This window comes from Zerene cesonia, chromosome 20, assembly GCF_012273895.1.
Source record: "Zerene cesonia ecotype Mississippi chromosome 20, Zerene_cesonia_1.1, whole genome shotgun sequence".
NCBI lineage: Eukaryota > Metazoa > Arthropoda > Insecta > Lepidoptera > Pieridae > Zerene > Zerene cesonia.
Genome location: NC_052121.1, coordinates 8,957,678 through 8,971,014, shown reverse-complemented (window position 1 = coordinate 8,971,014; position 13,337 = coordinate 8,957,678). Strand labels below are relative to the sequence as shown.

General features: G+C 33.8%; 1 protein-coding gene across 2 annotated transcripts in view; it reads right to left on the bottom strand.

Moving 5' to 3' along the window:
- Positions 1 to 12,147, bottom strand: part of LOC119835355 (CD63 antigen-like) — a 26,746-nt gene extending 14,599 nt beyond the window's left edge. For both annotated transcript variants that reach the window (XM_038360117.1, XM_038360118.1), the window contains exon 1: positions 11,963 to 12,147. In XM_038360117.1, coding sequence (XP_038216045.1) covers positions 11,963 to 12,022 — 60 coding nt within the window. In that variant the 5' untranslated portion in view covers positions 12,023 to 12,147. The remainder of the gene's footprint in view (positions 1 to 11,962) is intronic.
- Between the last annotated feature and the right edge of the window lie 1,190 nt (positions 12,148 to 13,337).

Here is a 13,337-nt window from a genome sequence, read left to right as displayed (position 1 = left end):
ACATATCTAAATCTATCGAATGGAGCAAAAAAATGTGAATTTTTTTTAAGTCGGGTGCCAAGTTCACATAGCCGTATAAAAAGTATCTTTTTCGGATGTATCTAGGTTTTACAAATAAGTCAACAATCCATGAGAAATCGTTAAAAATATGTGTATATAAATGTTATTGTTAATTGCAACAAGACAGATATAAATAAAATAATTAATGCAATAAATACAGTTTAATTAAATGGACAATTATTTCTTAGAATGCATATGGCTAACGAGTGAATCCCCAAAAGTTGTTACGGAAATTAAGTGAGGATATAGCGGCATATGGAATTTGGGACATTTTAGAATAATATGTATCTGTATTATACATGCATTCTTATAACACAGCACATAATAAAAATCATAGTAAGTATTACATTTAAAAAATTTGCGAATACATCACAAAAGTTGATTCTAAATATAATACGAGAAAAAGTACGTTCTTATACTCGTATAAAGAAAATAAATACTAACATCAAACACGTTTAGATCAAACTAGCGGTCCTAATGTCGCACTCAGAGATCACGTTTACGTCGAAATATGTGACCCATCCAACAGTCAAAGAAGTTTAATTCGGCCCAGTAGTTCCTGAGTTTCCTATCAAACAAATTTAAATATTATTCATATAGAATTTTATAATTAAAAATTTCAGAGTAATTAGTATATTATATTATCTGTGGTAAAGGTGACATCGTGTCCGGATGTGGAGCATTGTCATCTCGTAGGTAAATACAGCCAATAAAATATACTAAATGAAATATTTTCAAAGGAATCTTCAATTAGTAACGCTATAAGCCAGGGTGCATGACTATTCACTTGCAGCTTAGTAATAAAAAAATAATGTACTGAATTAACTAAATACCTAACGTGTTCCGCGTGAATTTTAAAAACTTTAAAGAGTTATCGGCGGAGATTTAAAGATGTGCAGCCACTTTTGTTTTTAAACAATTATACTTGGATGTCTTTGTAAAAAAACGGTCTACAAATGTAGTCCGATAGCGAGTTAAAATGTTATTTAGGTCTATTTTGTGTTTTGGGCCATGTTGAATAAGAATTTAGACATAGTGTACATATTCTTTTACTAATATATCCAAGGAGGGATGGAGTTGTGAAAAAACTTTGATCCGACGTTTTGGGTTGCCGTCATCTTTGACCAATTTCCATTAAAGAAATATACAAACACTAGCGTATAAACAAAATAATCGTATATTTACTTAGAAAATGGATTTTCGCTATTTTACGCTTCGCTTGCATTTTTATGGTCTTGCGGTATGGTAGACCTTCGAGCTCTATCTGGAACCTTGAGGTCCGAAACCGCAACATTTACATTGCCTTGTACCATATCAATTGGTAATATAAAAATTCATCATAGATCTAACTGCGTATGTCATTTGGTAAATTCTCGAAATTTCCATTAAGACTCGAATCCAATTATCTAACGTATTCTAAAAGGAATGTCAATACTTTTAATTTTAAAATAAGGCTACTGATTAATACTCTGATCTCAATTTTCATATGTAGGAACCTAGGCACCTATAACGTGACAAGCAAGAAATTTTAGGTACGAATGGAATAAAAGCAAGGTAGCTAAACTCGAGGTAAATATACGTTACCCAAACTATTAGTAAGCACGTGTTGCCGGGTACGATTCTAAAAATACAGTTCAGTGTTTGCAAAATCTCGCAACGCTGAAATAGAATTCCAATTTAACGGCTGTAGACAACTGGGCGATATCAAAACATTTTCTTATATTTACACACTTATTATTTTAATGTTTACATAGCCTTGAAGAACACATGTGCTGTGTAATTATTGTTACATATCGTATTAAGCTTTATGAAAGAAAGATATAAAAATGTATATTTCGTTCGTAACGTATGCAAGCAATGGCTTATGAAATGCATGGTACTAGAAACATGTCCATAATATGGAGCTGTCGAAATAAACAAGTAAATTAACACAGCATTATTCGAAAAATATCGTTGAAAACGAAAAAATGAGACACATTTAACTGTAAAATTCCAAAGATCATAAATATACATTCCATTCTGGAAACAGTACTTAATACAGTGTTCAAACAAACCCAGACGTCTAGACTGCAACCAGACGAAGTCATGAACTCGAGGCGTATTGAACTTAGAAGAAATGTTTTATAGAAAAATCTAGAACTGAGTATCACAAAATACAAATAGCGTATGGAAAACCCACGTTATATACAATCGACCAAGACAAATATTTCTATAATCCTGTTACTTAAAATTGAGACAAACTGATTGTGTTTCTGATATAAAATCATTATAATAAGTAAAGATACATGGACAAATATGCGTTACAACAAAGCTCATTAACCGCAGCGATATTGCATCATAATAAGGGACTGCTTATAAATTATAATACCAGTAACTAATTAATTGCAGTTCCGCAATAGTACAAGCATTCTTCAAATACTATATTATAAATGACTTCTAATTTATGGAACACTAGTTGCGCCCCGCGGTTTCTCCCGCGTCAGTCCGTATCCCGTAGGAATATCGGGATAAAAAGTTGCCTATATGTTATTCCAGTTGTCCAGCTATCTTCGTACCAAATTTCATTGCAATCGGTTCAGTAGCTTTTGCGTGAAAGAGCAACAAACACCCACACATCCTTACAAACTTTCGCATTTATAATATTAGTAGGATAGGACTAGTAGGAAGTAGGATTAGCATACTCGTCATAAGTACGATAGAACGTATAAAACATGTCATCAAAGGACTTCATTAAAATTAAGTCAATACTTTAAAACCATAGGCTTGAGGTCAACTCAGGCGTACCAATTAACCCCTATTGTGGGTAATTGCACGAATTAACGACGAACGCGATCACTAGTTAAAAACTAAAAGATTTACCTTTATGCTTTTACCGACGATGCGCAAGTTTTAATTAAATTTTAAAATTTTGCCATACTTTTAAACCACGCAAGTTAAGTACTGAATAACTGGGTGGAAGCTAAATAGGCACGAATGAAATGGGTTCATCATACGCAGCAGACTTTTTCTCTAATCATTAATTTATTGAAGTTCGTCCTAATTAGTACTAACGATTTTTATTTATTAATTATGTGATTAAAAAATTATTCAACATTTTTTCAAATAGATTTAAATGTTATTTTTAAATTTTTCCCCATCTTTAATGACTATTTCGGATACTTTTAAGATAATAAAGTACAGCGTAAACAATTGAGTTACAAGGGTTATTAATAGATATAGTTATAAATGATTATAAATAAAGCACTTGTCTTATTAAAACAACAACAAGAAAAAGAAATAATAAATTATCATCAACACAAATACATATACAATTTTATTTATCGTTCAGTTCAACGAAGAGCAAAAATTCAATGATAAAAATGTAGTGCAAATAAAATTCCACATACATATATTTCACGTTTGCCAATTGAAACAAAAGTTAAGTTTTACAATTGCTTCACTAGATTGTCTGATAAATACGTCAGTTCATATATTCGTTGAGGAATAATTTCACGCATGATCGAGAGCCAAGCTAGAAAAACAATAGTCACAGGTAGCTATTGGATAGGGCGATAAAACCTTTACGACGGTCATTCACCTCCCGTTGCGACCTACATTCGTTTAAAATAGACGAACAAATTTGATTCAAACCGCCTCTTAATGAGATTTCCAAGATTAACGCTTACGGGTGGCGTTTAATGAGGTACCTTTGAAAAGCATGCTAGCACTTTTTCATTAAGCGTAAAGGATTTATATTCATGTGGAAATGTGAAGATTAAAGTGACATTTAATGTTTTAATGGTCATCAGATATGACGGCTTAGTAGAGCCAAAATGCAGGGCATTCTGCAATACTACTAGTATTGCATATAAGACAATAAAATACATAAACGCCACCAACATTTTTACACCTTCTTCCAAAAAAATGACATTTCAGTTAGCAGTTTTCAGCGTTAGTTACAGGGACTTTGAATACATTATAAGATTTTTCTACGTTTTGCATTAGATGTTAAGAATGACATATGTAATGTCTAAAAAGTTTAATTTTAAAATTTATTTTCATATTAAGATAGCTTAAAGATGTATAGTATATAATTGAGCTTTCTATGAAATATCTGCTTTGCTACGACCTACGGTAGTTAAGATCCAGCCTCTACCTTTTCAGGTGTTATTCAGGTCAACGTCCGTTTGACAATGGGTGGCCAGAGGGGGATCGGTTTGCAGTATCGAGATGCCTCCGTCACCTTTATGTTCACCAGGCGCAGAACATTCTCGATCTGTTTCACAAAGGTATGCAAACGAGACTTGCTTGCTTATCAGGCAGGAGTATTCTTTTATAATTATACTTGTGAAATAAAAATAGAAGGAAAAGATAATTCAGCGCTCGTGTAACTTTTCGCGTTTATATACAAAGGCGATTTATTTATTGATATGTATTCCTCTTTATTCACAGTAATATAATAATAATATAATAAAGTAATAGTCTCAGAATCAAATCTTTCTAGGAAAGCAAGTAGGCTATTTTGTATGTAATGAAACCTTACAGAAGAACATACGAATAACGTTTAGCAGAACTTTCATTATTTCTGCTGATTAGTTTAGGCACGTTAGTAACGGTCGGTACTTATCACTATAAAGACTACGGGTTATTACGTTATCTCCCTGGCTTACCGCTTAAACGATAACATGATTACTCTCGAGTAGGTAGCAGTTAAAGATCGTCAATTCAATTTAATTTCAGACGAGACGTAAATGGTCCTTTAATCCTATAATCTATGCTTGACGTACGTGGATGTTTTTGTTGTTGTTTGATTAAGAAATCTTTGTTGGTAGAGATAGATTCAAAATTAAAAATATGTTTTTTGCTCGAGAGACTCGGGAGAGAAATTAAATTTAGTTTATCTTTCTTTAGGAAGCCAATTATTATGCAATTATAGAACCGATGATTTTTACTATATAACTGACATTAACTAAGACATTAGTAGATATTTAAGAAGTTGAAATCCACAGAAACAACAGAATAAGTAATTGGTTCTTTAACTCAAAAAATAAGCCCGATATAGCATATACTTTGTAGAAGATCTTTGACCGAATCTTTTATAAAGATTTTTATATTTTATTATAATCATTTGATTGTTAATTGTTTAAATACATAAAGTATCAAAACACACATCAGTTTCGGCGCCAGTATGGCGATTAAACGCTGACCTCACCATCCTCAATAGGGGAAGGGAGGAAACATTTCCTATATCACGTATTATATGTATCAATAAAATGTCTACCCTTTGCTTCTATGTCGAATAGTTTATATAAAAATTCAGATAAACACATCACTTTTAAAAGATTCAAGATAAACGACACATGTTATTTAATAAGTTTAAATAGTAAACTCAGGAGTAAATATGATATCTACAGTCTATACCTTCACAATACTTTGCTCTTAAATACCAACTACGTATATTTTAAGTTTGGTAGCAGAACATACCTATGATAAGCATAATTCATAGTGAGATGTCACATCACAATATGGTTTTCTCGTTACATAAATGAAAGATACGCGATTCTTTTCATGTTAATAATAATCTTTTCATTGTTCTTCATAAAACAACTAAAGCGATAACCTCAATAAAACTTTAATCGCTTGCATATGAATTAATTGCAAATTACAAGGTTATGAAAGACGCGCAACATCCGAAAGCCATTTGTTAAAAATACTATTCGAATGTTGCCTTAGTTACCGTGTGATTGTACTATTTATTTTTGAGATCATACGAACTAACCTTACTTAATGATGATTTAAAAACACAAAGGGATTACCTACTTTTGTGCTGCCTGTAAAAACAAATATTTTTTTACATAATATTCGTTAGTTTGAACGATTCTACTAACTAATATAATAAATGCGAAAGTTTGTAAGGATGTGTGTATGTTTGTTACTCTTTTACGCAAAAACTACTGAACTGATTGCACTGAAATTTTGTACGTAGTTAGCTGGTTAACTGGAATAACACATAGGCTTTAATATATTTTAAATCTTTCAGTCTTCTTTTAATAAGACTAGTCCATTCACTTATTACCATCGTCAATCCTTTTCTTATCCACCTTAAATGCGGGTTACGCATTTGCAGCGCCCCTACCTCTGCAAGTCGGAGGCCCGTTTCCTTTTCCTCACCCGTCCTAGTCCATTCCTTATTTCCAGTCGTTAATCCTTTCCTTTTCCCTTAACCCATAAAAGCGGGCAGCGCATTCACAGAGGTAGGTACTACCTTTGCGAATGTTCATGGGCGGTGGTGATCGCTTACCATCAGGCGAACCACCAGCTCAGCTGCCCGCTATGACATAAAAAAAAAGTGTTCATGGGCGCTCGTGATCGTTTACCATCAGGCGAACTATAAATCATGATTTGGATGAAATTTGGTATACAGATAGTTCGCCTCAGAAACACCCTAGATAAGTTTTTATCCTGGAAATGCGGGAACAGAATCCGTGCGACTTTTGCTTTAACTACGCGAGTGAAGACCCGCGGAAAGCTAGTACATATTCTCTCGTAAACGGTACCTTTAAAGAACCATACTACTACATACAACCTACTCATATCAGTACGAAACCGAGACGTTCAAATTGCATATTGCAATTGTTCTTATTGTCAATGTAACAACAAAAAATATTAAATTTGACAAGTGATTACACAGGTGTGTAACGTTTACAATTACATAACGGTACTTTATGTGAAACAAATCGGTCAATTGTGTAAGCGAACCGAATGGTAACACACTGGTCACACGTAATACTTAATCTAGATTAGTAAGAGGATATTAATGGCCTATTGCAATCACTATTGAACAAATGTTGATATTTTGGTATGAAAATATTATGTTGAGCTAAATGGATGCTTGTCATGCCCCGTGAAAGCGCTGTTCAGGCAACCAACTGATCTGTTGAAATTGGCCATTCTTAATACTACGATTATATCAGCCACCTTTCATTCCAGAAGAAATGTTTTTTGAAATTTGCCCCTGGCTAAATGAATGCAATTTTTTTTACTAGGGCAACACTTACAATAGACTATTAAGCTTTTCTAAGACACAAACTGAACAAATCAAAAGCATTACGTAACCTCAGATATGTAGGGATTGTAACCGCAAACGAGAAACCAAATCCGGTTTTTCCGGTTCAAATAATCTGGCCTACAATTTAAACCGTCAACTTCTAAACTTGAGCGATTTTGTTTTGACTAGTATGCAGACTCAGTGGTTTTCTGTTGTTTTGAGAACTTTCAGCGATATTCAATGCAACATGTTTTGATATATAATATGATATTTAAGCAAAGCCTTCTTTAAAACATATCGCTCAAAGATTAGCCTGCTATCATATAGGACTTTACAGTAATCTAGTAATTACGGGTAACATAAATGAATATAAATTTTCAAAAGTCAATCCAAAAAATCAAGAAATTCTGCGAAAAGCAACACTCGCACTCATCTTAAGGCCGTTTATGTATTGTTTTATTTAAGCTTATTACACAAACACAATACATGAAACAGTAACAATATATACAGCTTGGACCTAATCAGTGGGCAGTCATCTCTAAACAGGCAGCCATGAGGGAGTAAGGTGAACGAAATATGTTTTAGCAATTTTAATTTAAAACGATAATTCTCAACTATATATTCACCAGTATATATCATATCATACCGTGATATCATTGATAGTCCTGTAACTGTTGAGTACCAAGGAATCTGCATTAACGCCCCTATTCAAGGCTCAGGGCGCCAGAACGGCGTCTCATAACTCAGCATGATGTCACCGCTTTACGTCACATGACCATCTCGAATTGTTGGAATTAGTTACCGAAGCAAACATCCGTTGCTTCATTGCTTGTTACGTTTTAGATAATACTTAGCACAAAATCTTACGAAAGGGCTTTTGGAGATCGACAAGCTTAATTAATCTAGCTCAAAAATTAAGGAGGGATGTGACCTAATTATTTATCCTTTAACCGGTTAATCGATTTTATAAAGCAGTACGATTTAAGATCGAAGAAGACACTTCACGAATATAAGAAAATTGTTGTAGAATTATTTATGTATATATTATGTTAATTAAGTTTGTGCGCGAAATATGCACAGGTCGAGTAACATTACATTAAAATTTTTCCTTTCTCCAAGTCAGCACATAATAATTAAAAAAATCTGGATTATTATCCTAGCAGTCGAAAAGTAAATTTTAAAATGTACATGCTCGCACTTAACGACTCGCATGACCTCATGATACAATAATAAACCTACTTATATGAGCTGTCCGTCATTTAAAACATTGTATTTATAGTTATGAACGAATGCTACTGTTACTGAAACAATTTGTCAACGTTAAACGATCTAACTGACCTATACTCGCTTAAGTAACGCGCTAAGCTTCGTGTTAACTTTAAGCTTATTAACGTCTGGGAAATAAAATATACTAAAGAGAATATAGAATTTTTAACATTAGCAAAATTGCGATAGTACTTTTGTAGACTATGTTGTTCAAAAATAGGTACCTGGCCCCTGGGACACTAGGCCCTTGATTATTTACTAGGCTAACTGTAAATTAGTCTAAGCGCTTATCATCACGCGACCCACCAGCTCCTTTGACATCGATGACGTAAAGATAAATGGTTGTTTATGTGGGAGTCGAGCATGCTTTGGCACGAATTGGACCAGGTCGCACCGGGGTACTTACAACGTCCCCACAGAAGATGGAATAGTAGTATGGGACGCAACTGTGTTTCCTGCGATGAGTGCGGGAGCCGGTTGCCTGTCTCCATTTCCTCACTCTTACCAGTTCTTTATAGCTAGTGTATGTTCATAGCCGGTGGTAATCTATTACCATCAGGCAAACTACCAAGTTAGTTGCCCGCTCTTACGTAATTTAATACTTTATGTTCGTTTACTTACGAGAATATAATCAATGTAGATGGAATTACCTACACAGGGGATAAAATTATACGTAATAATTTCGTCATCTTCCATTATACCTTTAGTATTTACTGCAAGAACAATGATGAGGAAACTAATAAAAACGCGTTGCAAATGAATCATATGAAATTACATCTCAAACTCGATAATAATGTAGTTTTTCACATGCCCTTACAAAGTAGTAGGAAAATCCTAGTACCTTGAGCCACATCACGTCCAAGATGCTTTCCTTGAGACGTAAGGATTTTTCCTTGACCCGATTTAAACACAGCTTATTTATATTACCAACTCGTTTAAAACAAAAGTAATTTATGGTCTCATATTTTGTTGAAACTCCAACTCTGTTTTTTTGTATAATTTTTCCATACATTTTTGCTTTGAGACTGTATTTTAAATTGTAATAATTCTAAAGATTTGGGCAAAGTATGATCTTAGCTTTTAATTTTGTTTGAACTACTACTAATAAGCAGAATATGGCTCTTCAGAAATTTGGCTGCTTGCATTGTAACAAATAATTAATCAATAATATCAATAAATTGAAATGATTTTATCCCTTATTAACAACGCAGGCGCAACCCACGCAACAGATCAGATGATTTATCGAATAAGCAGAAATAAAATACTGCCATTAATAATTTATAACTAAAGTACTTGTATACTTGTAGAACGACCTGTGAAATGTCTCATTAGCAGGCTGTATATGGGACAAGTTACCCCAGATGTCAGGGTAATGTCCCTCGCACGAAAATGCCTCGCCGTTAATTATTCAATGAAACACACCTGTTGCCCCGTGCCGAGGGCGAAGGGGCACGACACGCGAACAAAAATAATCGAATTTTTATGACACTTCGAGCGCACATTTGAAAAATAGTTACATCGTACTCCTATTCTGAATAGAGCTACGCGATAAAGGAGCTTAAAGAGTTAAAAAATTGATATTATCGTAAAGACAATATATGCGTCGGTATTAAACCACGATGATGTCTTCCTGATGCATTCCATTGAAAGAATTTGCACACTTGTACGTGCTTATATCATAGAACGTTTAAATCACGCTAAAATAACAAAACAGCTCTGAAACACGTAGTTTTTAAATCCATGGCAACACGTAGTGCTCTTTGCATATAATACATTCGTTACGTCATCTACGTCTTAAAATGAGTCACAGTTTGCAATGGTGAATAATATGTAAAAAATTGAAGTGACGTTGTAACATTTAATCATGTTTAGATTAGGGCAATTATTGCATTCACGGTATTCATTATATTATACCTTTTGTATGATATTTATATATTCTATATTCGCATCCTATATTGTAGCCCCTTTTTCATAGATAATTACAAAATAAACCTTTAAGATATCGGTTCATAGATTTGATTTGATTTTAGACGACCTCGACTGTGGATCATAATATACAACAAAAGACAGTTTCGGTTCAATGTTCCCGAGATTTCCGCATTCAAACAAAACGCTCATCAGCTTTAAGTATATTGTTACGTAGGTCGCAGATATCAATAAACCTACATAGTTATACCTAGACCCCTTGTTTAAATTTGGATTGACATTATATAATGATTGAGGAAAGCTTTTAAAAGCACGTCATCATCCAAATTACAAACTCGTTCCAAACTTAAGACCCGGTAAAACCTATATTTTAATGGGTTGCGTGTATCAATTTACAATTAGAAATACATATAAGAAAATGAGGAGGGATTTTTTACGTCTCTTTATTTAAATCCAATACTGGGTAGGTACTCGAACTTAGAAGATTTTAACTTTTTTTTTACAAATACGCAAACCCCCAAGTGTAGGACATTTGCAAATATATTTTTATACCTGGTCACAAACAATCGTACACTAACGAATGTTTGCGGGAAAGAGAATAACCAGAGTAACCTACATGTTTCTCAGTGATGTAGGCAACACGGTTCGACTCGAGCGAAGCCGGGAAAAGACACTAATCTTTATACGATGACTACTAATCTTACTAGTCCTATCCTACTACTCCTACTAATCCTGCTTCCTACTAATACTATAAATGCGAAAGTTTGTAAGGATGTGTGTGCGTTTGTTGCTCTTTCACGCAAAAACTACTGAACCGATTGCAATGAAATTTGGTACGTAGATAGCTGGATACCTGGAATAACACAAAGGCAACTGTTTATCCCGATATTCCTACGGGATACGGACTTACGCGGGTGAAACCGCGGGGCGCAGCTAGTATTATACATGCGAAAGTAACTCTGTCTGTCTGTGTCTTCTTCACGCTTAAACCACACAACCGATTTGGTTGAAATTTTGTACAAAGGTAGTTTTAAGACCCGAGAAAAGACATGGGACAATTTTTACTCCGGAAATTTCACGGGAACTACCGCTATCGGATACTTAAAACGGTTTAAACAATATAATATTTCAAATTGCTGCTCTTATTTGAGCAAAGCAGTTCTACGAAAAAAACACGAGAAGGATATGAAATAAGTTTTAAGTTATACTTTACATTAAAAAAAAATAATCATTGTGTAATATACTGGCAATCAGTGTAATAAAATTGTACAATTCCCGCCAATACCTACTAATCATTTGAATTTCAACTAAATAGAATACAGTTACGAGGAATCGGCCGTTATTTTCAAATAAGACAAACCTAGACATTCAAAAACGACACGGATTTAAATTTTGCTCATGCTCGAATTATTTAATCACTATTTAAACAAACAAAATGTATTTTATAATTAGTCTCTCGCGTGTTTAAAAGCTTACTATTAGTTCCTATTAAAATAACAATAGAACAAAGGTTGCTATGCTATGCCATGATCAATATTAGAGGCCGGTATTTAGGTACCTGCTTTGAAAAAAGCATTCCGTCACATACTACTGGGCAGCGGGCCACGTACCCATGGGCTTCACTCTTCGCTGACCATCTGAAACAAAATGAAACCGGTTCTCCCGCCCTTTACCCAAACTCACCGCAACAACCAGGTTGAAGAAAAACAGCACATATTTAGCAAAACTCGTTCCACACCCCATATTGAACGCACTTCGATTTACACAGAACTACACAAGTTGAGGTCACACACAATTTTGTTTGGAACGCGCGGAGCGAAACGACGTTGACTACACGACGGAAGAAATGCGACTAAATAAAAATAAACGAGAGATCGCGATGGCGACGTTCCCCCGCCCTGCGACCCCGCGTGCTTACTCATGAATCGTGACCCCTCATTCAATCCATTTGCCATCTCGTTTTCACGTACAGTAAAAGGGAATCAATTAATATTTCTATCTTATTCTGACATCTCATCTCTAGTAATAATCAAATGAATTTTTGGTGAGCTTTTATATCTCGAGTATGTTATTTGATCTATGTGCCTTAGCCCTTAATATATGTTGTTCTAGTGGCTACATAAATTACTGTACAATTAGATATTTATATTTGGTGAGTAAACTAAAACAACAAAAGTATCAAAACAAAAACAAAACTTTACTTAACTGTAGATTAAGGTTGATGTTCGACACGTTCAACTAATATGCAATTTAGATATCTAATAATTCATTATGTAAATAATTAATGTTAATTAGTTTAACTAATATTTTAACGCATTACCACCATGATATGATTCGAAAAAAATAGAAATGGAAATCTTGTAATCGCTTATGTTACATACATATTTCCACACTTAAATATAAAGTTCATATTGTTATTTGATCTACGTTACCAAATTTGAGAAACGTAAAATTTAGAGGTGACACATAAGTTTACTTGTATTTAGACTAGGTACCTATGTAGCGTTATTTTTTTTTGTTTTACCGCATTTTTCGTATTATATAGATAGAAAGTTGTGATCATCATTATATTGAAACACATGTCCCCCTTGCATGAACTACTTTTCGTAATACCTAACTAAATCATTGAACACCTTCAATTATTTAAAAACTATTAACTAATCAGTGATTAGCAACGACTATAGAAGAAACTGCACAGAATATTAAACAAGGCTTTAAAATAAATTAGTCGTAGAAATGTATCAAAACCGCTATTGTTAAATCATACCTAAGATATCACGAAAAGGGCTTTTTTTTTCAATATAATAAAGGTCTTAGAACCTCCAACAACACTTTCGCAGCGTTCTTATTTCACTTTCTAGCAAAACTTGGGTAACCAATACCATAAAACAACTTGAGCCAACGCAGAGAAAGTCTGCGAGTATCAGTTTGTACTTTCCAATTCATTATGCCCTTATGATATTTGATTCTAATTCACACTTATACCTAGTCTTGCCATAAATATTGTAATAAAGAAAAAAGAAAATTGTTAACTACAAATAACATTTATTACTTTTAC